The 23,561-nt window shown below is 30.0% G+C and overlaps 2 protein-coding genes across 2 annotated transcripts; both read left to right on the top strand.

Moving 5' to 3' along the window:
- Positions 1 to 14,935: 14,935 nt before the first annotated feature.
- Positions 14,936 to 16,121, top strand: LOC105170766 (uncharacterized). The gene has a single exon (XM_011091673.3). The coding sequence runs from the start codon at positions 15,040 to 15,042 to the stop codon at positions 15,784 to 15,786; it is 747 nt and encodes a 248-aa protein (XP_011089975.1). The 5' UTR covers positions 14,936 to 15,039; the 3' UTR covers positions 15,787 to 16,121.
- A 5,356-nt stretch (positions 16,122 to 21,477) lies between these two features.
- On the top strand, positions 21,478 to 22,597 carry LOC148786838 (RING-H2 finger protein ATL57-like). Its single transcript, XM_088884576.1, has one exon. It carries the CDS (start codon positions 21,662 to 21,664, stop codon positions 22,343 to 22,345), a length of 684 nt encoding a protein of 227 aa, XP_088740702.1. The 5' UTR covers positions 21,478 to 21,661; the 3' UTR covers positions 22,346 to 22,597.
- Positions 22,598 to 23,561: the final 964 nt, after the last annotated feature.

Below are 23,561 nucleotides of genomic sequence, written 5' to 3'. Positions count from 1 at the left end.
ACACTTATTTATATGTAATTTTTGTCTCCCAAATACCAACATCAAACCTAATCATTTATTTTAAAATATTTTAAATTACCTCAAAACACAAACCAAACATACCATCTATCTCCAACAGACACTTATTTATCTGTATTTTTCTCTCTCTATCTTCAAAAAATTAAAACAAAATACTCAAAACACAAATCCAATCAGTATGATTGAATATTTGTTCATATTATTGCAATTCACATACTTCAGTGTATCTTATTTTATTTGCATCCATTCTTCACTAATATAAAATAAAAAATTGTTTATGTTTAATCTCACCGGCAAAAATAATAATAATATAACTATTGTGTGATTATAGTTAATTGATATTTGTTATAATCAATAAAACTTTTATTTTTGGCGTTATAAATAGTGATCATATTTAACGACTTGTTGTTATCGGTAATATTTAATGACAAAAAATCATGCATAAAGTTGTCGCCGTAAATAATTAATAACAGTGTAGCAACAACATCACAACAACTATAATTGCGACTATATTTGTACTGTTATTAAGTTGTTTTATATACAATTGCACAACTAATCGTAACAACTTAGTACACAATTCTTATACTAATAATTGTAGTGTTGACAGGACTATAATTAATGCCACTTAAAATATATCCTTACTTACAACTTTAAAATTGTCACATAATATTTCATATTAATATTATTTTTTTGTAGTGTATTGTGCCAGAGATCAAAATATCCTTTAATTTGTCAGTTTTTTTCAAAAATAAATTTATATTTTTAAAGCAATCAATATATATAACATTCAGTACAAAATACATCAATATTTTTAAATCAATCAATAAATTTAAAATAAATGAAAAAAATGACGTACTACAGTTAAAAATTAAACTACGTACATATTATATCCACTTTTCAAAATTCATAATGTTATTATTTTGAAAATTGATCATTAGCCTCAAAAGGACAAGCAATGGGGGAACAATTATGTGTTAAAGATAGAAAATTGTACTCTTACTTTGACCTTTATAATAAATACACGCAACCTGTAATTATATATCAAGACTCTTTTTATTCATAAATGACGATTTATAACACCGCTATACCAATATTTTTGTTATGTCGAGAATACCTCTAAATTGATTTCTTTTCTTTATTTTTTGCTTTTGATCTTTTCTTTTTTTTTTTTCTTTTTGAAATGTGATGTATTGGTTTACATAATATTTTTTTCATTCACAATATATTTTAAATATTATTTATCATATGTACGTAGGGATGATATGTCACAACGGCTTATATATTATCTGGTTGTCAAGAATCACATTGAGAGCATTTTTTGAAAGTTTTGAAGATTCAAACAAATACATAAGATAATGGAGATAGATTATGATGTGGGTTGAATAATATTTTGGAGGAAAAATCGCATTTTTAGTCTCATAAATTAGATTTATTTTTAAGTTAATTTTATTTATTATGAGTTTTTCACATTACATTCTATAAGGTAGAAATTTCTTTATTTTCAATTTTCACGTGCGTTTTTCGTTCTATAATTAATGGAGAAGTCAGGAGGCTGTTATATAGTTCAAACACTTGTTGGACTAATGATCCCGTGGCTTCTTCGTCAATTATTGGATAGAAAAGTCACTTGATATATTGATGGTCTAAATAAATTATAATTTATTAAAAAAAATAGTTATTAACTTATTATATACTTAATCAATAATCTGCTAATAAAATTATCTAAGGTTGATTCACTAAACATGATCTTTTCCTCTTTGGTTGTATATATATAGTATTGGAATGAATTCATAATTAAAAATATAACTTTCTAATTTTAAAGCAACCAATAGAATATTTATTTTAATAAAATATTTAAAATTCTGAAAATTTAGAATTTAGTCAAAAGTGCTCTAGTCAAAGGACCCCTTTCAATTATAATAATGGATAATAATTTAAACATAAATTGGTACTCTTATAACTAAAAATTTAAAATTCTGAAAATTAAAATTTTTAAATCAAGTAATAGGAATTTTTACTATAATTAAAAAATTCAAGATTTTGAAAATTAAAAAAATTCGGTCAAAATTAGCATGCATTCCATACTATGCATGGAAAGATTTTAATACAGATTTTTAAAAGAAATACAAATTAAAAGAGAGTATTCATTCTCCTTTCTGTACAAACTATGTCACATCGCTCCTCTGTAACCCTATTTTCAAATTCTATAATTAATTTAAATATTTTATTTTTCAAGTTATATACAATTCGCGCATTAAAATCAAATACAATTTATTATGAGAAATTTACCCTGCTATTTATATGTTTCTCGATTCACCTATGATTTTAAAAATGAAATATAGTAAATACTAAATTTGTTAAATGACCTTTCAATTCTTCAAAAATTGGTAATAAATTATCATGGAAAGCGTGAATGTATATATTAAAAAGTCAAGGATTTGACTTCTACTGCGTATCTGGAAATCTGGCTCAATTTATATGTATTTATTATAATTATTTTATTAATCAATTAATTGATAGATTACTTATTTTATGAAAAGATTAATCTAATTATATGATTAATGTAATCATGTAACAGTTAAATAATCCAACCTCACGAGGTATTGAAGTAATTTACACTGATTTTTTTATTTAGGGTAATGTGTATTACGTGCATCAAGTTGTTGTAATAGGTACAAAGCATGTCATGGGCAGAGATGAAAACAATTGAAAGTGGGGTTGTGGGGTGGAATTAAATGCGTGGGGTTGGTTTGAGAAATGGAATTCTTGAAAATATTCCATGGGGGCATACATACATATATATTCCCACGTCTCTGTCTCTGTCTCTCTCTCTCTCTCTATATATATATATACAAAGCTTTGGAAATATGTTCCAAATTCAGAAGGGCATCCTATGCTCATTATATGTATATGGACAATTTGAAGAGAGAGAGAGTGACGTGATTGGTGAGGAGAGAGAAGATAAGGGTACCCCTACACAGCCCGTCAGATTCGGAGGACTTATTACCCCTTCAGCCTCAGAACTTGCCTTTGCTGATTATAAGACGGACACAGCCCTTTTCTTTTCTTCCTTTCTTTTCTTTTTATTTTTAATTCGGATTTTTTAACTATATTTTTCCATCTACAAATGCAACTTTCAAATTTCTAAGGACTAATTAGGAATATTTGATTTTAGATCAATTTCGTTGTATTAAATTTATTAAGTAACAAGTATAATTCAACACTAGTGATACTTATTATGTGGAGGTCTTTTTTCAAAATTCAAAAAGATATTACAGTTCTTTCTTTCTTTTTTCCTCAATAGAAACAATAATTACATGATTATATTAATATTTCAATAAATTGAGTAATACATCATTATAATAAAAGAAATAAATTACAATGAACTCACATAAAGTGAAACAAATATCCACACTAGAAGAGACTCAAATTTCGTTATACCAAATTTATTTACGGAACATTATATATTTTTAGCCACTAGCCTATGACACTATTGGTACGTGAAGAAAGATATTAATAGAATAGTATAGTTATGTACATTTTTTAAAATTATTTTATAATTAATTTGAATCTGCTTGAACTATTAGAAATTTCTAGCGGAAAAATATCGAGAGGGTATCTATCTAATTAGTTATGACATTATTAATTTAAATATTGGTGATGGGAACAAAATGAGGGACTAAAAGTCAGCTCATTTATGATAATATTTTTTATTAGTTTCAAAGAACTAATTTATGATCATTACGAAATTTCATGCTGTTATAAATCTATTTCATATTTATAGTCGTCGTGCTTATAAGTTTCTTTTAGTATTTGATGTAGACACATTTTTCCCATCAATTAATAATATAGACATGAAGAAATACAACAAAAAATTTGAATAATGATCACAAAATAATACTTTAGAGTAAAATTCATTTTGACCGCAATGCTAATCTTTAGCCGTATTCATTCTTAGGTTGCTATTCTTCCTGATGTTCTTTTTTCTTGGAAATTGCAATCGCACATAGGCCAAGAATATGTTGGATACATCTCAATGATCATTCTTTGATATCTAAATGAGTGAAGGTTGCAATTCGAAATGAGATCAGTGAAATAAATGCAATACTCTTACTGATTAGGCATCCGAGGTTGGGTAGCAATTAGCTAGTCCAGTTACATCAAAGTGACGTGAACGACTAAAACTCGTTGATATAGAATATATTTAGACCAGTCAGATTTTATGAGAACGTCATCGAGTCGAATTGACCCACTTTGCTGCAAAAAAAAATAGAAAGTTTGGAGTGTTTGGTCTTTTCACCACTTTTATAAGGCATTTTGTAATTTTACCTATATGTAAGGTGGAGCCCACCTCATATATATATATCATTAACGTAATATTTACCTCTCTAAATTTAAAAAATTGTCATTAATAATTAAAATAAAAAAAAAAGCATCACTCCACATATAAAAGCATTCAAATAACTATATAATGAATAGAAATTAATAATTAATATAATTTACTATATTTAATTACCAATATCACCCAAAATACTTAAAAGAGATCAAAAGAATAAAGTAGGGATATAGCTCAAACGCTCCTCCCATAATGCATGATTATCCAAGTTGAAAAATATTTCAAGGCTGTCACACAACTACAAACCAATGGGGAGAAAGCTAACCCCCACCCTCCGTCACTCTATCATCGAAATATCTAAGTAGAATATATATAAATATAGTTAAAAGACAAATAGCTGCATGAGAAGAAGGCTACAGAAATCCTACTACAACACAACCTTATTCTTCGCAAGATAAGAAATAAACCAAACCTCTTTGTCAACTTATCTTCCCCACCCCACCCCCCCCTCTATAAAGCCTAAGAAACCTCGTTTATCTGCAAGTTTTAGTTTCCTTCGTGCACCTTCCTCAAACCATGTCAGAAAGTCACACCCCAGTTGCAGATATATCAAAGCAAGATGTCGAAAGAGAAGAGGAACGTAGCGGGCCGAGGCCCGAACTCGAAGATATCGAAGAAGGGTACCAGACTCCAACTTCTGAGGAACACAGAATTCCTGCAGTAGTTCTGAGCTGCCCGCCTCCGGCGCCCAAGAAGCGGAAGAGATTGTCTTCGCACGTGAAGAAAGTGCACAGACTGGAGCTGTTTCAGACAGTTATACTAGACGAGGATGTACGCTTGATCCTAGAATCGATTGAGATGCAGACTAGGGTTCCGCCGTCATCGGGGCCAGGCTCCGGCCCGACTCCCAGTCCCAAGAAACGACGTATTCATAAATGATCTGAGAGGTATTTTTTATACTAATTAGGCCTTACAATTATATCTGTTGATGTATATGGTGTTTTTTTTTTTTTTTTCCAATTTTTGGAATTGGATTCTTTTTATGGATTATAGTTTAGGTTATACGTAATGGATATATTAATTAGACTATATATATGGGATTAATTAATAAATCTATTGTTTAATTATGAAATTTTAAGTTAGTATATATTGATTGTTATAAGAGGCTTTTCCTCCTCCTCCTCCTTTTTTTGTAAAAAAAAAAAATTAAATTCAAAAACGTCTATGTTCCAATATTCAGGTTTCTGGGTTTAAATATGTTTTTCAATCTTAATTAGTTTAAGGTTAAAGTAATTTTTTTTTTTGAAAAAGTACTAGAGAAATTTAAGTTATGGATGGTTTTCGTACGAATTAATTTCATTAATTACTAGACTTATATATCAATTAATTGGTTTAAGATTTTCTCATATGTTTTTTCATTATGTTCAGCTTTCATTCTCAAAGTATTTCTATTGATACTTATTTTGTCAAAAAGAAAAAAAAAAATGTTTGAGTTCAAATTCAAATGTTTCTTATTTTCCATTCCCTCCTTAAACTTTAAGGTCAAATATAATTTTGGTAACACTTGTTGAAACCAACAAAGTTTGACAAAAATTACATTTAATTAGATGGAGCTAATTTATGGTTAATTATCATAATTAAATATAAAAATCATGCAAATATTAATTATTCATGACTAAATGACTATTAATCGTTGTTTCTACAAATGAGGCCAAACCATTCATTACAATTAAAAATTATGAAAATATTTTGATCATAGGTAAAAAATGGCAAATATAAATTTTCGTATTGATTCTGTTCGACCGTGGTCGATCTGTAGTATTCATTTGCCATTATTTTTATGTTGTGTGATTTATACGTAGGAATGTCATTTTCTTATATAGTGAATGACAAAAATGTTACCATCTTTGCCAAATAATTAATTAATCACTTTCTCATATAAAATTAAAGTTTATTATATGAACAAGTAATAGTTCAGTGTATGTATAATGAATTCGGGCTCAATTGCAATATTTTTAGTTATATAATTATAGTGATTCAGTATTTTGGTCCTATGGATTGTAAATGATTCTTCACATTTTCTAATTTTGCGATGTTAGAATAAAATTGATTAAGATTTTTAAAATTTGACTAAAATACCAAAAAAGAAATATATATATATATATATGTATATGTATATATTACAAAACTAATTAAAAATACATATAAATCCTAAATTTGATTAAATATTACTCGAACTAAAATTTCTCGAAAAACACACCCACATGGATGGCTTGGTTGTTTCTAGTTCTTGTGTATTATTCTACTCGTATCCTCGGATTCCTTTTTATTACATTAATTCAAGCCACACAGTCTGAGGATGCTATTAGTTTTGTCCCAAAATGCCAAGCCCCCACAAAAATTGAACACCAAAAGAAAGAAAATAATCAGGAAAAAAAAAAAAAAAGAAAATACAAAAGTTCACTGACTTTTGCCTTATTTCGGCCTAACGAATTTTTTGAACCATTGGGATGAAGTTTTCGATGATATTAATTAATTGATTAAGTTGGCATCAATTTTTTCATTGAAGAAAGAATTTGAATTCAGACTTAAATTTGAGGATAATTACACTCTCTTTCTCTGTGGTTTTTTGCAATTATACGTAGATCCTCTATGGTGTGTGAAATTATATTTACCACTCTTAAAATTTGCTTTCATATAACAAATAAGCCCATACGTTATCAAAATTCACTGAATTATTGATATTAATAAATAATAAAAAAATATATATATTTACCACTGATTGACTTATTACAGATCAAATAAGTTTTTTTATGATCAAATTACCCTCATACGTTTTAGGAGATATATCTTCACCAAAATAAGGATAGTTTAGTTAAAAAAAATATTTAACCTGCAATAAGTCAGTAATAAGTCAATCGATGATAAATATCAATTTTCATTCAATTTTTTGTTAATATCAACAAATTCAGTAAACTTTGACTAATAAAGGGACTTATTTATTAAACGAAAGCAAACATCAGGAGTGCTAAACATAGCTTTTCAAATTATAGAAGATTTGCGTATAATTACCCAAAACTTCAACAAAAGAAAGTGTAATTATCCTTAAATTTAAAAATACTATACTCATGTGGGACCGCATGCGACGCTGATTACTTGTAATGAAAAATGGGATGAAGTTTAGTCTCATTTCGGATAATGTTGACATGGCTACGTTGTACTATTTAAATTAATTTAAATATTTTCATCAATTAATCAATCTCGATTACTATGTGTGTGTTGGTGTTCATATATATATATATATTCTAATTTATATACTAATTAATAATTGTCAATATGTCATGATCTGACCGCTCAATCTACATTTTATATACTAATTTTGATTGTATCTTACTTTGTACTTCACTTTATTTATGAATGTCAAATATATAACCATCTTTTTATTATATAAATTAGTAGTTGTTGGAATATTGTCCCATATGCATATAAAAGATAAGTTTTCATGTTTAAATATATATTATAAATGATAATAAAAATACAAATCAACACACATTATATAAAAAACAACAACAAAGAAATTAAATTAAATCAATTTAAAAGTACTATTAACATAATAAAAGAATTGGTGTAACAGTATCGGCCGTCGTTTACGAGTGAAAAATGGGTACAGATAAAAACAAAAAGATAAACGTTACATTTGTCTAATTAAGGTTGTTTAATCACATGCGTGTCTGCCTAATGTCCAAGAAGTGCAAGAATAGATACATTTATCAACCAATCAAGCGATATGAACAGTTCATCCCACATTATCTTCTAATAATTGAATATCCCATCCTATCTTATCTCTTACTCCACATATTTATGCCCAACCCAAAACCCACTGGAATCAACAGATTCATCTTCGCTCCTCCCCACCACACTGCTCTTTTGGAATTTTTTTTGTATGCATTTGATATGACTGTTTATGTATGATATTATCAGTTTTGACTTGAGTTTAAATTTTTACGAATTTATTTTTAAGGAGACGTGCATTTTGTTGGGGAGATGAAAATTTGAAATTTTAATGTGACTCAAATTTTTTATCTGTAATTGGGTTCATATAATATTGATATGTCGTGTTCGTAACATTTTAATATCCGAGAAATATAAAAGGATTTAAAACTTGAATTTTCAAATTTACCAAATATTTGGCTGTATATACATATATTTATGGGTAAATTATAATGAGTTTGGCATAATTATGATTACCTCCTTATTATTTGAAAAATTATAAATACATCTCTAATGTTTGATAAGATTATGTAATTCTTGGATGGAGATTTAGAATTGTCAACTTTGCACTTGTTATATATATATATTTTGAAAAAATCGGACGAGGTGAATGAATACTTTTTAAAAATTATCAAAAAAATTATTCACTTTGTTCATAAAAAAATTCAAGATTTTTAAAAGATAATTAAATTATAATTCATAGTTCACAAGGGTATTTTGGTCAGTTCATCACAAATAATGGATAAAAATTTCATGGAGACTAATAGATTGGGCTAATTGTTATACGATCGTTAAAATCAGACGGGACATTGGTAATTTGCTAAATAAATATTTATAATTATGCTAAATTTCATGAGACGTTATTGTAAATAACTTTATGTTTTTTCTATGTAATTGGGTTCATATAATATTGATATGTCGTGTTCGTAACATTTTAATATTTCGAAATATAAAAGGATTTAAAACTTGAATTTTCAAAATTACCAAATATTTGGCTGTATATACATATATTTATGGGTAAATTATAATGAGTTTGGCATAATTATGATTACCTCCTTATTATTTGAAAAATTATAAATACATCTCTAATGTTTGATAAGATTATGTAATTCTTGGATGGAGATTTAGAATTGTCAACTTTGCACTTGTTATATATATATATTTTGAAAAAATCGGACGAGGTGAATGAATACTTTTTAAAAATTATCAAAAAAATTATTCACTTTGTTCATAAAAAAATTCAAGATTTTTAAAAGATAATTAAATTATAATTCATAGTTCACAAGGGTATTTTGGTCAGTTCATCACAAATAATGGATAAAAATTTCATGGAAACTAATAGATTGGGCTAATTGTTATACGATCGTTAAAATCAGACGGGACATTGGTAATTTGCTAAATAAATATTTATAATTATGCTAAATTTCATGAGACGTTATTGTAAATAACTTTATGTTTTTTCTATGTATTATGTATTCGTAAGTATTAAATGCACTATCTGGGTCTTTGAGCTTCCGAAGGATCACTATCCTTCATGTAATATAGCTTACCAAATTTGAACCATTCTTAATATATTTGAGAAACAACAAGATTAATGCAGAAAATGATGGGTTTTAGCAAAACAAACAAAGATGATGCGGGTTGCAACTTGATCACTATCCCATTGTGTGAGATATTATCTACTCTGATTTCATAGAAGTCTCGTAAGTTTGTCGAGATGAGGTTTTGAATTTTATAAATCATTCAAACTTATTATCTGCAATCAATATAAAATGTTTGTCGTATAAACAGATTAATACTCTGACGATCAAATTATTGTGCGATAGAGTAGAAAATGTAGAGGTTCAAGAATGTAGATTGTATATATGAGAGTATAAGCTTAGAAATAATGAATGATCAAACCTATCATTTTGTGGTGGTCCTGAAGAAGTAGTTGGATCAGTAGATTGAATCACAATCCCTGTGGAGACAGTGGTTGTCGAGGATGAGCCCATAATCCTTTATGATCGGACAAGGGTTGTAAAGCAAAATATCTTTTAAATCCCTTACAACCTCAACTCGTTCTCTCCTTCTTATGAGCACAAGGATAATTTATTTATTGATGTTGGAATTTAGGACAAAAATTGGTTTATGATCATCAGGATCCATATATGTATCCAGATATTTCAATCATTGAATTCGAAAATCACCAAGAATATATATAATCATATACTACTCAAAATTAGAACTTTTGTTTTTTTGTTTTTTTTTTTCAAAACGCTCCGAATGAGAAAATTAGAAAAATCAAAATCCTATAAGGGAAATTCTAATCCAAATCGGGTTCAGCTGAATCTAAACCAATCATATAATAATTGTAATACATTTGTCGTGTAATTGGTATATAGCTCAGGGAAAACAATTAATCACATAATAAGTATGATACACTTGCTCTCTAATTGGTTTAGTTCAGCCAAACCTTGTTTGGATAAGAATTTTCTTAATTCTTACCCTACCCTATTTACATCCAACAATATTTAAATTACAAAAGTACAAAATTGTGTACTAACCCTACAGTATTTAATTTCAATTTAAAATTTTCATAGTCAATTAAAATGAAGAGGTATGACAAATTAGGAGGGAACACAATCTTGCAGTAGTGCAGATAACAGTATCGTCTCTAGAAACGAGAAATGCCCATTCCCTGGAAATTCACCTGAAGGTTGCATTAATGTTTGTGCAATGTTGAGATTGCTGTCGTCCAATCCTGTTTCTTGTCAATCTGTCCTTTCCTTTCTATACTTAAATTTGTTTGGTACTTAGGACATGTTGTAGTTGTTGTAATCTCAGTGGGACTGAGGACGTACGATGGCCTGGGCGGGTCTCCTCGGATTCGATTTTTCGTCCTATGTCCATGCACAGAAAAATACTTTCCTACACTACGCGTCAAATACTAAATTACGAGAATTATGATGTGTTTGAATAATGTCGATGTTGATATTCATACAGTCTGGTTTTTGCTTTTAGTATATGGTTCGATTTGTAATTTGATTGATATCACGTCGTTTGAAATTTTTATTTATTCTGATTATGTACAAGTCTTACAAATTTGTTTTGAAAATGTGCATCACTAGAGAGATAAAGACATTCGAGTTTACATAAGTTACTTAAACTCCTCGTTTGCAACTAATATAGAATGCTTGCTTTCATTGGTATATATGACAAGATTAGAATCTTTTATTAAAATTTATTAAGAAAACTAACAAATTATTGTAGAAGTACTAAGATTAATAATTTGAGTAATCGCATCATTTTCGCAAAAATCAGGAAAAAAGGGTTTGATTGCACGTTCCAGGAGGTTTTTTTTTTTGGAAAAATACATCGATATTTCTAAAGTAACCAACATTCAATATGCAATATAACAATATTTTGTGAGTGCAATTATTGTTATAAGATTAAAGTCAAATTATGGTCCTGAAAAGATAAGAGGATGAAGTACTGTATAACTGGTATTGATCATGAGGTGATGAGAAGGGACAGAGACTCCATTTTCATGCCCGGAGGATACCAAGACATGACATGTGGGAAATATCAGCCTCACTTACGGACACGGAGTATACTTACTTTTCATGACAGGTCCATTCATCCTACCTAGTCTTATTTTTTTGACTAACAACATGCCTGTCATAAATTTAAGTGGAGTATTATATGCATGGCGTTGGTTTGGTCCAGTAATTGAATAAATCCAACTCTATGTTTCGAATACAAATGTAATTTTTTTATACGATTTGGTTTATTTAATCTTTAATAGTCACTTTTGAAATAATAATTAAATTTTGACAAGATTGTATTTCGATAAAAAAAAATGCAATTTATAATTTTTAATACCATCTCAATTATGTTTTCATCTAATTACCTTTTACGTGGATTACATATTTTTTTAATTTCTTCATTAACTTTAAAAATGAGATTAGGGTGTACGTACCCTGAGTGTTCAGATTTAACAGCATTTAATTTTTGCGGGCATTCTATTCTTTTAACCAATGTGATAAAATGCTACATGTTGAAAAGTTTAAGGTATCGACGCTCCCCAATGGTGTTATCATTATCCCCATTAGTAATATGTATTGAGTGATAAGAATTTTTATTTCATGACTATAATATTTTGTATAATTGCAGCGGTACATATATTTGTGTAAAAGTTTTCGCTAACTAATTAATTATATATAAAATTATCATCATAAATTATTTGTGACACATGTATAATATGAATGAGACAATAACAAATATAATTATCACTGACATGGACGTTTGTCAGAATTCAAAACCAAAAAAGGGTAAAAATGTCTACCTAACAATCCTACGTGCAAAATATTTTTTTAGTTTCATAAAATAAGAACAGAATTTGTTTTGGTATCACAACTACTGACAGGTGTCGTTTTTAGTCCCATAAAACTCATAATCACGTATTTTTAGTCTCAAAAAGTCACAAACGTCGTGGTTTTGGGGCTAAAAAGATGTAATTTTAGGACTAAAAAGACCCCAAATCATATCTTTTTTGGACTAAAAGACGTGATTCTAAGTTTTATGGGACTAAAAGCGTTACCTGCCATAATTGTGGTATAAAAAAAATTTATACTTTTATTTTATAAGATTAAAAAAATATTTTGCCCCAATTCTAAGATGTAGGACTAACTTATAAAAACATGTGAACATTTTGATACTTAGTAAAGATCCCAACCAGGAAAGAAGTAAAGATGGATGAAAATTATAAAAAGAAAACTAGCAGGCGTGTAAACCGCAGAGTATATGCAAAATATATAAAGAGAGTTGGCAAAAGTGTGCAACAGTAGCCATTATCCTGAATTTCCTATCAGTTTCTGTAATCACTTGCTAACGTCTCACATGTCGATGTGTCCAGACGTGTACACTTTTTGCCGATGTGTTTGCTTAGTAGGATCTTATACCAATGTGTCTAGGTAGTTTGGGCTACTAATGGACCTCAATTGGGCCAAGTGTTAGACTGTTATCATTTGCTCTTCACCTCCTTTTGTGCTACTAATGGGCTTGGGCTTGGATTACCAGGGAAAAGAATGGATAAGGCTGTGTTGGGCTTTAAGAAATATTTATGTACTCTTCATTACTATATCTGTGTTGTTACTATAAATGTGTGTCTCTAAAGATAATTTTATGCACAACTCTTGCTATTATTAATTATAGGAAAAATTAGATTTTACATTCATTGAAATTAGAACAAAATATATAAATACTTCCTATTTTTGGTAAAATTATAGCTACACCTCATGAGATTATAATTGTAAGGATAAATTACAACGAGCTCCCTTAAGTTTTGACATAATTACGAATACCTTTCCATTGTTTGAAAATTTACTGAACCCCTTTGATTTGAACGGTCGTCTAACAATTATCCCAATCCATTAGGTTTTTATCTATGAACTGATCAAAATGCCCTTGTGTATTAAAAATAATATTTTATGGGTTAAGTGGATAATTTTTTTTTTATAATTTTTAAACTTTTGTCGTTCACCCCGTTTGATTCTTTAATAAGTTATTAATTTTTTTAAAAAAATAAAAAACTACAGTAAGGATAAAGTGATAATTTCATACATCTATTCAAAGATTACATCATTTCATCAAACACTAGAGGTGTATTTATAATTTTTTAAACAACGAAGGGGTATTCATAATTATAACGAACTTTAAGGAAGGTCTTTATAATTCATTCTAGTTGTAATTACAACTACACCCCTTTTTCAAATACAAAACTTACACAAAGACCCCCTGAAAAATATTACACTAATACTCTTTAAGGATTGTAGCTATAATTTTATAAAAATACAGGAGGTGTTTGTATAATTTAAGCTAAATTCAGGGGTGTCAACATAATTTACGCTTAATATATTGTGATAACATAAAAATCAGTGTTGTCTATGTATATCTTTAGTGACATTCTGAAATGAAAACTTAATATTTTGTTACTAATATAATTTTTTGTTGTGCCGGGCATAATTCAACTTCCACTACAAGAATTATGGCATTTTTCATGGCTAATTATCATATTTGAAAATAAAAAATTATGATAAATAGTAATTAATCACAATTGTATCATTGAGTTTCATGAGACGAGAGTAAATTAAAATACCATAAGAAATGCTTTAGCCCAGCTAAGAACATGTGAAATTTTGATTAGCTGTGATGAATAACGGTAGAATTATTCATTAATTTATTTTGTAAGTGAAGCCAAAATACTAGTCATGATTAAAACTATGGGAAGAAATACTCTTGTCATAGCTAAAATTATGAAAATATTAATTAATTATGGTTAAACTATCTTTTATGTATTGAATTTTGTTAATCATAGTTAATAGTATTAATTTATTATAATTTTTAAGCTGTATTTATTATTAATAATATAGTAAAAAATTAATTTTTTATAATGATATATGTGGCACACCAAATAATAGTGCAAAATAATTAAATATTATATATAAAAATACAGAGTAAAAAGAATTGATGAGAAAAGGTAAAAATATATGCATAGAATTGGAGAGGAAAAAAAAGTATAAGATAAAAATTCCTAATATACAAAAATGTAATTAATGCCCAGATTAGTAAAGATATTAAAGAAGGCTAGAAATGGGCGTGGCCTGATCCATGGCAACCTGCTGCGCACCTGGTCGGGAAAAGGTAAACGTCGTACCTTTCACCTTTTAACCACGTAGCAGTAACAACATAGTCATTCAACACGTGTTCTACACGTGGTTACCTCTAGAACCCTCACCACTCTACTTTTAAACTCCCGACAACAACGGAACAGTCAAATTCTATCCAACTTTTTCAAAAGAAGAGGGAAATTTCCAGATATTTTGGGCAGACATTTATATGCAGTAGAAACAGCTTGAAGAGTGAAGACACAAATGGCACCCAAGAGGCGCTCGGGGAGGGCGGTGAAGACGGTGGTCACGGCCACGAAAGTGGTGGAGGAGACCGTTAAGGTGGTGGTTACTCCGGGTGGTGAAATGGAGAGTGAGAACGTGGAGGTGGTTTCTTCTTCCACCAAAGAGAAGAAGGACGTGGAGGTTCTCACTGTAGACAAAGAGCCCATCGTGAAAACCTTTCCGGTCGAAGAAAAATCACCGGAGGAACCCCATCAAGAGCAAGACGAGGATGAAACACAACCGGCGTCAGAGCCGGAAAACGCCCCAGCGCCGCCACGGAAACCAGTACAAAGCCCGCCAAAGAAAGTGGAGGAGAAAGGGGGAACCCGGAAGAGAAAAGCCCAAGAACAAGCGAAAATTGGGGAAGAGAAGGCTCAAAAGGCTGAAAGGACACCGGCGAAGAGGCGGAGGAAGAGAGGGGCGGCTGCCGGAGTAGGCGGAGAAGGGTACAAGACGTACGTGTATAGGGTGATGAAGCAGGTGCACCCAGAGATGGGAATATCGTCCAAGGCTATGACGATCATCAACAATCTGATGTCGGATATGTTCGAGAGGCTGGCGGAGGAGGCGGCGCGGCTCCAGAAGTACACGGGGCGGAGAACGATGTCGTCGAGGGAGATTCAGGGGGCGGTGAAGCTTGTGTTGCCGGGAGACTTGGGGAAGCACGCCATTGCTGAGGGTACAAAGGCTGTTAGCAACTACGTTTCACATGTTTCCAACACATAGTACACCTAGTATTTGTTTTTTCACATGTTTAGGTACTTGTTTGCGTGTAGTTTGTAAGATAGTTGCGGTCTGGGATTGGAGAATTCTTGCTAGAGTCAAGTCTCTGGTGTTTGATAACGGTCGGTGTTGGTTTGGCCAGACTGACTTCGAGCGGGAATTTTGCCTGGTGTTATTAGGTGGTAATAGATTGACCTTGCATCCAACTTGGATGTGGTGAAGGTGTTTTTGTGGGCTGTGGAGTGTATGTTGGATGCGGATGTATGTATGTAGTCAGTTGGTAGTTATGAGCCCATGGCCATGCAACGTAACATGAAGTATTGAATGAGTTGGTTGAATGCTGATCTAGACTGCTTTGACGTCCCTGTGAATATTGCAAAATAATTGCTTGGCCTCACATTATTTGTTGTGTGAGTCAACAATGGCTCTTCATTGTTCAATAAGCTGAATATTAAGTAGTTGGGTTATATATATATATATATATATATATATTTTTGGTTCAATTATGCTAGTTGTATAATTTTTGTTAAATAAAATATATGATGTTATTTTTGTATGTGTTGGGTGTATAGTAATGTCAGCCGGTGCCGAGTGCGATTGATAAAATTAATTTTATATTATTTTAGTTCTTATGTTTTCATTTGTATGTAATTCTTAATTTTATTAGTCACTTGTGGAACTTGCAAACATTATTAAAATATGTAGTTAATTTTAATTTTATATCATTTAGTTCTTATGTGTAATTTTCGACTTTATTAAGTGAGCAGATGAATATGATCAAAACACGTTCTGTTTAATCCAATCGGTCCCCAATTTGGGATCGTAATGCAGGTACAATTATTCTTAAAAAATTAAAAATATATATTTTTTTTAAATAGTACTACCCAAATTTATAAAAAGATTTATACTTTTTAAAAATAGTATAAATACAAGATAATAATATTAATAAAAGATTAATTTTTCCCATAAAATAAGTGTCCATTTTAAGTGTTAAAATACTAAAAAATTTAAATTGTGTTACGTATATATATTAAAATGTTTATGAATTATTGTACATTATTATATTAAATTTATAAATATTAAATTATATAGTTTATATATACGTACAAATAAAAAACATATATTTGTATCAAAATGTTTTATATAAGTACATATTAAATATATAAAAAGTATAAAATATTGAATACAATCGGATCCGACTCCGGTTCAGTTCAAAATACTAAGACCTAATACCCGCTTAAGACCTGGTTAAGACTTTAAAATTTTTATCAAATTTTAATGATACATCTTACTGATATATTAACATGTAATTCATTTAAAAAACAATTATAGTATGCTGACAAGATATCAAACGATAATCTTAAAATTATGCGCAATATTGAAACTAAAAGCAATTAGTGACTCATATATAATGACGATTTAATGACAAAAAATTATAATTGTGATTATATATAGATGCGTTCCTAATTATACTTAGTGATAATTTTATATATAATTTTTATCACTAATAATTATATAGTCACGAAATAAAAATTATTATCACTAACAATATATAACTTTAAAATAATCGTTTAGATATTTTGTCACTAATATTATACTTTTTTATAATGTACTTTTAATCAATAATTATTATTCAAATAAAAACCATATTCCCATATGGTGATGGACTTGTAGTTCATGACATCATAACATGCTACACCACAATATTCGTACATAAAGATTCAATAATGACATGGACCAATAATGAGCGTATAGCCATATAAGCTTGAAGTTGACTGCACAATTCTTATATATAATATTAAAATTTTTTATATTATTTATATATTTAATAAAAAGTAATTCAATTTTCTTAATTTTTTTAAGAAAATATCTTTAACCTTTTTTTAAAAAACTTAATTTTTTTAATTTTTTTTAATGACTTCAAATAAATTAATTAAAAAAATAATTATTTTTTAATAATTAGCAACGATATCAATGTTGCAATCGCAACAGAAGAGAATGCATTGCGATGCCCTTCTCACCACTGCACGATGCCGCTGCCCACACAATGGAGGGCCACCTCGCCCTCGCAGTCACCCATTGCAAAGGCGAACGTGCTGCTGCTGTCGCCCTCCACTTGATGGGGGGCGACGACATCACTATTTGCCCCCTTGGTGGGGGGTAGCAGGGGAGGAAGGTAGGTGGCTTGGGAAGAGCGGGATGAGTTTTCTTTTAAATAAAAATTTAATTTTTATATATTATAATTATATATATAATATAATTATATTCAAATTTTGACCACCTGAGAACTAGGTTTCATCAACTTTGTAATTTAATATAAAAAAAAGGGGGCTTAGTTACAGGATTAAAATAAATATTGAGCATAGTTAATGGACTAAAAAAATAATTTTTTTCATAAATTTATTTTAATTTGGTTTGACAAACGAGTGAAATCAAAATAAAATGAATTCCAAGTACTTTAAAATTATAAAAATAAAAAGAACTTGATAAATAAGTGAAATTAGAATTAGAAAAAGTTTTGATAAAGGTAATTTTGACATTTTAGAAATACTTTTATTTTTTTTTTCAGAAGAAAATTTTTAAGGGTAAAACAAAAATTTCATACTTAAAAATTAAAGGTTAGGGTTTTTTCTAAATATTTTAATACTTTAAGAGAATAATTAATATGAGATGAATACTTCATAGGTAGTAACTATATTTAATACAAAATTATTAAATTAATCAATTTTTTTTAGAATTAACCTTTTGACTGCCATAAGACTTCTATTTTATAGGCAATTCTAGATGGGATTCAAAAATTGGTTATTTGTAATCAACATATCAATTAAATCCACTAGACATGACAGTATCCATATCTAATTTGGAGTTATCCCTAGAGAGATATGACTGTTGAATTACTCTTGCCCAATCAACGCGAAAAGTAGGGAGAATAGTTGTTGGCTACGTTATCCACCTAGTCCTGCTAATATAAGATGCGTTAGATAGAGATTTTTTAGGGTGACATGGCCCTTGATGTGTAGAAGTCAGATGATGCGGCAATCTCATTGTCATGTTAGTCTTATTTAATAAAATGGGCTTGATACCTTTTATTACTAGGTCAAAGGGGCTTGGACCTGTTGGGTTGACCAAATGGGATCCGACTTCTTTGCTTCTCGCTTCAAAAAATAAGTTAAGGGACATCAATATTAATTACAAAGTTATCTTTTATAGGTTAAATAATCTTATAACATCACATCTTATACGTACACTTTAATAGCATCAAGTAAAAATAAGTAAAATTTTAGTTAGCATGAACTGAAATTAGTGTTTTGTAGATTGTGTCATTATTAAACGCTTATCCTCTCTAAAAATTTAAATTATCAAAAAATGATTAATATTTTAAGAGCGGTCATTATCGACCATGGAAAAGCCAAACCCGGGAGCCATTGATGTTGAGCTGATATTTTGGTTAATATCCGGACAAAAACCACGTCTCTATCTCTATTCTATTCGGACAACTTTACACGTTAACATTCTTGGCTAAAATTATACAACATTTGACTTTTAACACACTGATACTTGAAAGAATTTATTACTACTATGAAAGAAAAAAAAAAAAAAAGAAGTTAATTTTACTTTGTAATAAACCTGAAAGAGCTATTGAGGTGAAATACAAAAATCATCATTGACATGAATGACGTTATTATCACTTAATATATTGTCACAATTAATAGATTGGATACGACTAAACTTCCTTATTAGGGATTTGATATTCTCTCATAACTACAAGATTAAAAGAAAACTTTTGGAGTTATATAATTAGAGTGTTCGATACATTTAGTAGCCACAGAGACATTTTATACATCAAAAGTTCGTAGTTTAAAATAATCAAAAAAGAAAAAAAAAATCTGAAAAAGTAATCGGAAATGTAGTGTTAAGTCTCATAATATTACTTTCTTTATTTTCTTGAATTATTTTATTAAAAAAAATCATGATCTATGTTTCTTCACAACAAAATACTCTCTATAAACCAAATTAACAAACCGTTGAATCGTGCAACTCGATCAGTACCCAATTTAATGAGATATTATCCGTTTTAATTTTTTATAAATTTTATAATTTTATCTCATAAACGGACACCGTCCCCGATAAACTTAGACTGCTTGATAAACTTTTACCCCTGCGTACAAACGAGTGCCAATGTGGATATATACATACTAAAAGTTCGTAAAATATTAAATAAAAAAAAATATGTCCCCTCGTACCATACAAAAATGTCCATATATCAATTAAAGCATCCAACAAACAAAGGAGTGTAATATACTTGATGTACATAGTTGTTCACTATTCTCTAAGCGACAGTACTGCTATCCTGTCTACAATTACTACCTATCCAAAGTAGTGAAGTACACATGCACTTTAGCATCTCATTGTATACAATTGACAATAATATAGTAATAGACAATATGAAAATTTCACGGTAAGAAAATTATTCAATAGCGGCGAAAAATTTTGATATTAAAATTAATATCTAATTAATTAATAAATAAAATTTTTATTATTAATCTATAGTACTTAATATGTTTCTAAATAATTTGTTGCTAAGCGAATTTTCTGCTAAATTATTTAAAAAGTATATTTTTTTGTATTAAGTAATATAGATTAATAATGAAAATTTTACTGATATGTCTTCATCTCATCTTATACTATTTAAAATAATTTAAATACCAGTCACACTTGAAAATAGATAAAATGTGTTGTGATGACATTATTTTTTTTTCGAAAATAGTAAAATATGTTTAAAATTTATTTTAGAAACTTCAAACAAATACATGCACTTATAAAACTCCCAATAAACAAAATTGATGATATAAAATTTAAGTATGATATGGTTTTTGTATATTTTTATTAGTGACAGAAATTAATTAATATACAATTGGCCACAATTGATATAATTTGTTATAAAATAATTGAAAATAAAATGTGATTACAGTAAATAATTAATTAATAACGCATTTATAATAATACCAATATAGGTATCACCATAATTATGTTGTGACTGTACGTACATCTGTAACTCTTATTAATTGTAACAACTTATAATTAATTTCTTTCTCACTGTATTTAATGTATTAATTATTGTAACTTAATGAATTACCATTTAAATCATTGTTTTAAGCAATCCTATCCCAGCAAATTATCCAAACTTCTTGAAATTTGCTATAATTATAAGGGTAAATTATATTTTGTCAGTCGAGTTATACTCGTTTTTACACTTTGGTATAAATTTTTTTTTGTCAACTTATTATATCAACTTTGCGAAATTTGCACTTTACCATACATAATCTTCTTTTGCTGATTATTTACCGAAAAAATATCACATGACGCTTAAATATCACATTTGCATTGCATGTAATTTTTTTGACAAAAAACTTGATGAAAAATAGTTATAAATAGCAAAGTGAAAAATTACTTAAAGTTGAGACAACAAGTTGACACAAAAAAAAGGATTAGAAGTCAAAATGTAAAAACGATCATAGTTCGACTGGTAGAATTTAATTAAACTTAATTATAAATATTTTTTCATTATTTAAAAATTTTAAATAACTTTCTGACACTAATGATCGACAACTATCCCTCGTTGCAGTTCATTATAAAGGAATATCTATTAAATAATTATTCATCCAAAAAAAAATTTGAAGTTTTTAAATAACAAAAGAAAAATATGTACAATTATAAAACCTCCTTCCAGAAGTTTATAATTTATTCCTACAGGCTACAGCCTCAGCGTGATTTGCTTTTGCTTTCACTCCTCTCACCTTCTCCAGTCTTCCATACTACAGCCGAGCATCGATCACTCTACATATAGTGTTTATCTTCGCCGCCTGTGCGGATAAAGATGAACCCCTCCCCATTATTAATACAGAAAAGGCTTCTGCAAGATGAAGATGTCTCAGGAATTCACTTCCTCTCCCCCGCTGACGCCGACGACGACGACGGACCCCACCCCGCTTTCCGCCCCATCATTAATGGCAGCTCCACCTCATCATCCGCCGCCGTGACTCGACCCTTCAGCCCCACCTCCCCCTTCGACTCCTCCATGGCCCTAACCATCCTAGTCCTCCTTACAGCTCTCTTCTTCATGGGCTTCTTCTCCGTCTACATCCGCCGCTTCACCGCTGCCGAGGACCAATCCCCTCCCTCCCCCACCGCCGCCTCCCGCAGCAGACCTCCACCGCCCAACCGCAAGGGCGGCGGGCTGGACCCTTCCGCCGTCAGCTCGCTGCCACTGGTGGCGTACGGTAGGGCCGCGAAGCACCCGATGATTGACGACTGCCCAATCTGCTTGAGCGAGTTCCAGGAGACTGAGACTGTGAAGCTAATCCCATACTGCGGTCACGTGTTCCACCCCACGTGCGTCGACACGTGGCTTTCGTCGCACGTGACCTGCCCGCTGTGTCGGTCTGCCCAGCTGTTCGAGAGAGTTGAGGAGGTATATTTAGATGTGAAGCAGGAGAGCAATGAGTTTGGTGCCAGCGAGATCGGGGAGAGATCAACGGTAGGGAATGCGGGCACGTTGTAGAGTTAGGTTTCATCTGGATGTAGTTGCCCTAACCCGCACAATGGGCCTGGTGTTGCAGAGAAGCACAAGTTTCTGACAGTGTAGCTGATTCCCCCCCCCCCGCCCCCACCCCCTTTTTTTACTTTTTTAATCTTTATTTTTTTCTTTTTTTGTTAGGTATGGACAATGAGTTTTTTTGGATGAGAAGTTGGGGAGTTCATATTGTAATTATGTGTAGAGCAATCAAATTGAGTAATTGTTAGTGTTTAATAAGTGTTTTAATTAGTAAGTGAAGAATACAAAAATATTATAATTTATTGAATTAACATCATATTTAAAAAATATTGGAAATTTTTCTAAATATTTAATATTTTTAGTGCATTTTTCTTGTTGAGATACTTATTTTCTTATTTTGCTTTTTTCGTAAGGCCAAGCATGTGCTAAATTTTTTCATAAATAGCTAGCATTGAAATTTATGTATAAAACGTGCATGTATTTGGTCTGACTTAAATATTATACTGAAATGATTGCCCATCTAAAATTTATACAGAATAGTTCTGAGTTTTGAAAATTATTTTATTATTATATTTTTAAAGTAACGAAATGAAGATGTCGCAATATATCAAAATTGTTGGTTATATAAAATTTGTATCGTTTTGAGGTAGGACTGCAATTGAAATATTTATAAAATTTATAAAAATAAATAAATAAATAAAATCAAAATAGAAAGGGTAGAATGGAATTTACCCGCCAAAAAAGATTTAAGTACATAGATGCTACTTGGTCACATTGTCTACCATTTTGCCGAGAAATGGAGTGTCTGTGCTACCTACGCCACCACCGGTTCGTCCTGCACATTGCCCTTAACATCGCCCATGTCCCTGCATTCTTCTGTTGGTTTCTACAATGCTTCGCATAATTAGTCCAAAGCGGCCAAAATAACAAAATCAATAATGTCTACATGACACTGAGAACCGATTAACGCTGCCCTAATTAGTACGTCCACTCATCGTACGATCAAGTCATGCATTGTCACCCTATGTTTTCCAACCCAACCAACGTTTCAGAATCATCAAGTCATGCTACTATTGGTTTCTTATATTATTCAATACAATTAAACACTTCTATGTAAAAATAATTCATCCCTAAAGCAAATTGATATTGTGTGGGAATTTAATTTGTGATGAGAACAACTAACACTATTTTCATGTATTACCAAAAGAAAAGGAATATTAGG

This window comes from Sesamum indicum, linkage group LG9 (genome assembly GCF_026168435.1).
Source record: "Sesamum indicum cultivar Baizhima isolate 11 linkage group LG9, ASM2616843v1, whole genome shotgun sequence".
Classification (NCBI taxonomy): domain Eukaryota; kingdom Viridiplantae; phylum Streptophyta; class Magnoliopsida; order Lamiales; family Pedaliaceae; genus Sesamum; species Sesamum indicum.
The sequence above is the reverse complement of the archived record's forward strand: the minus strand, read 5'-3'. Positions and strand labels throughout refer to the sequence as shown.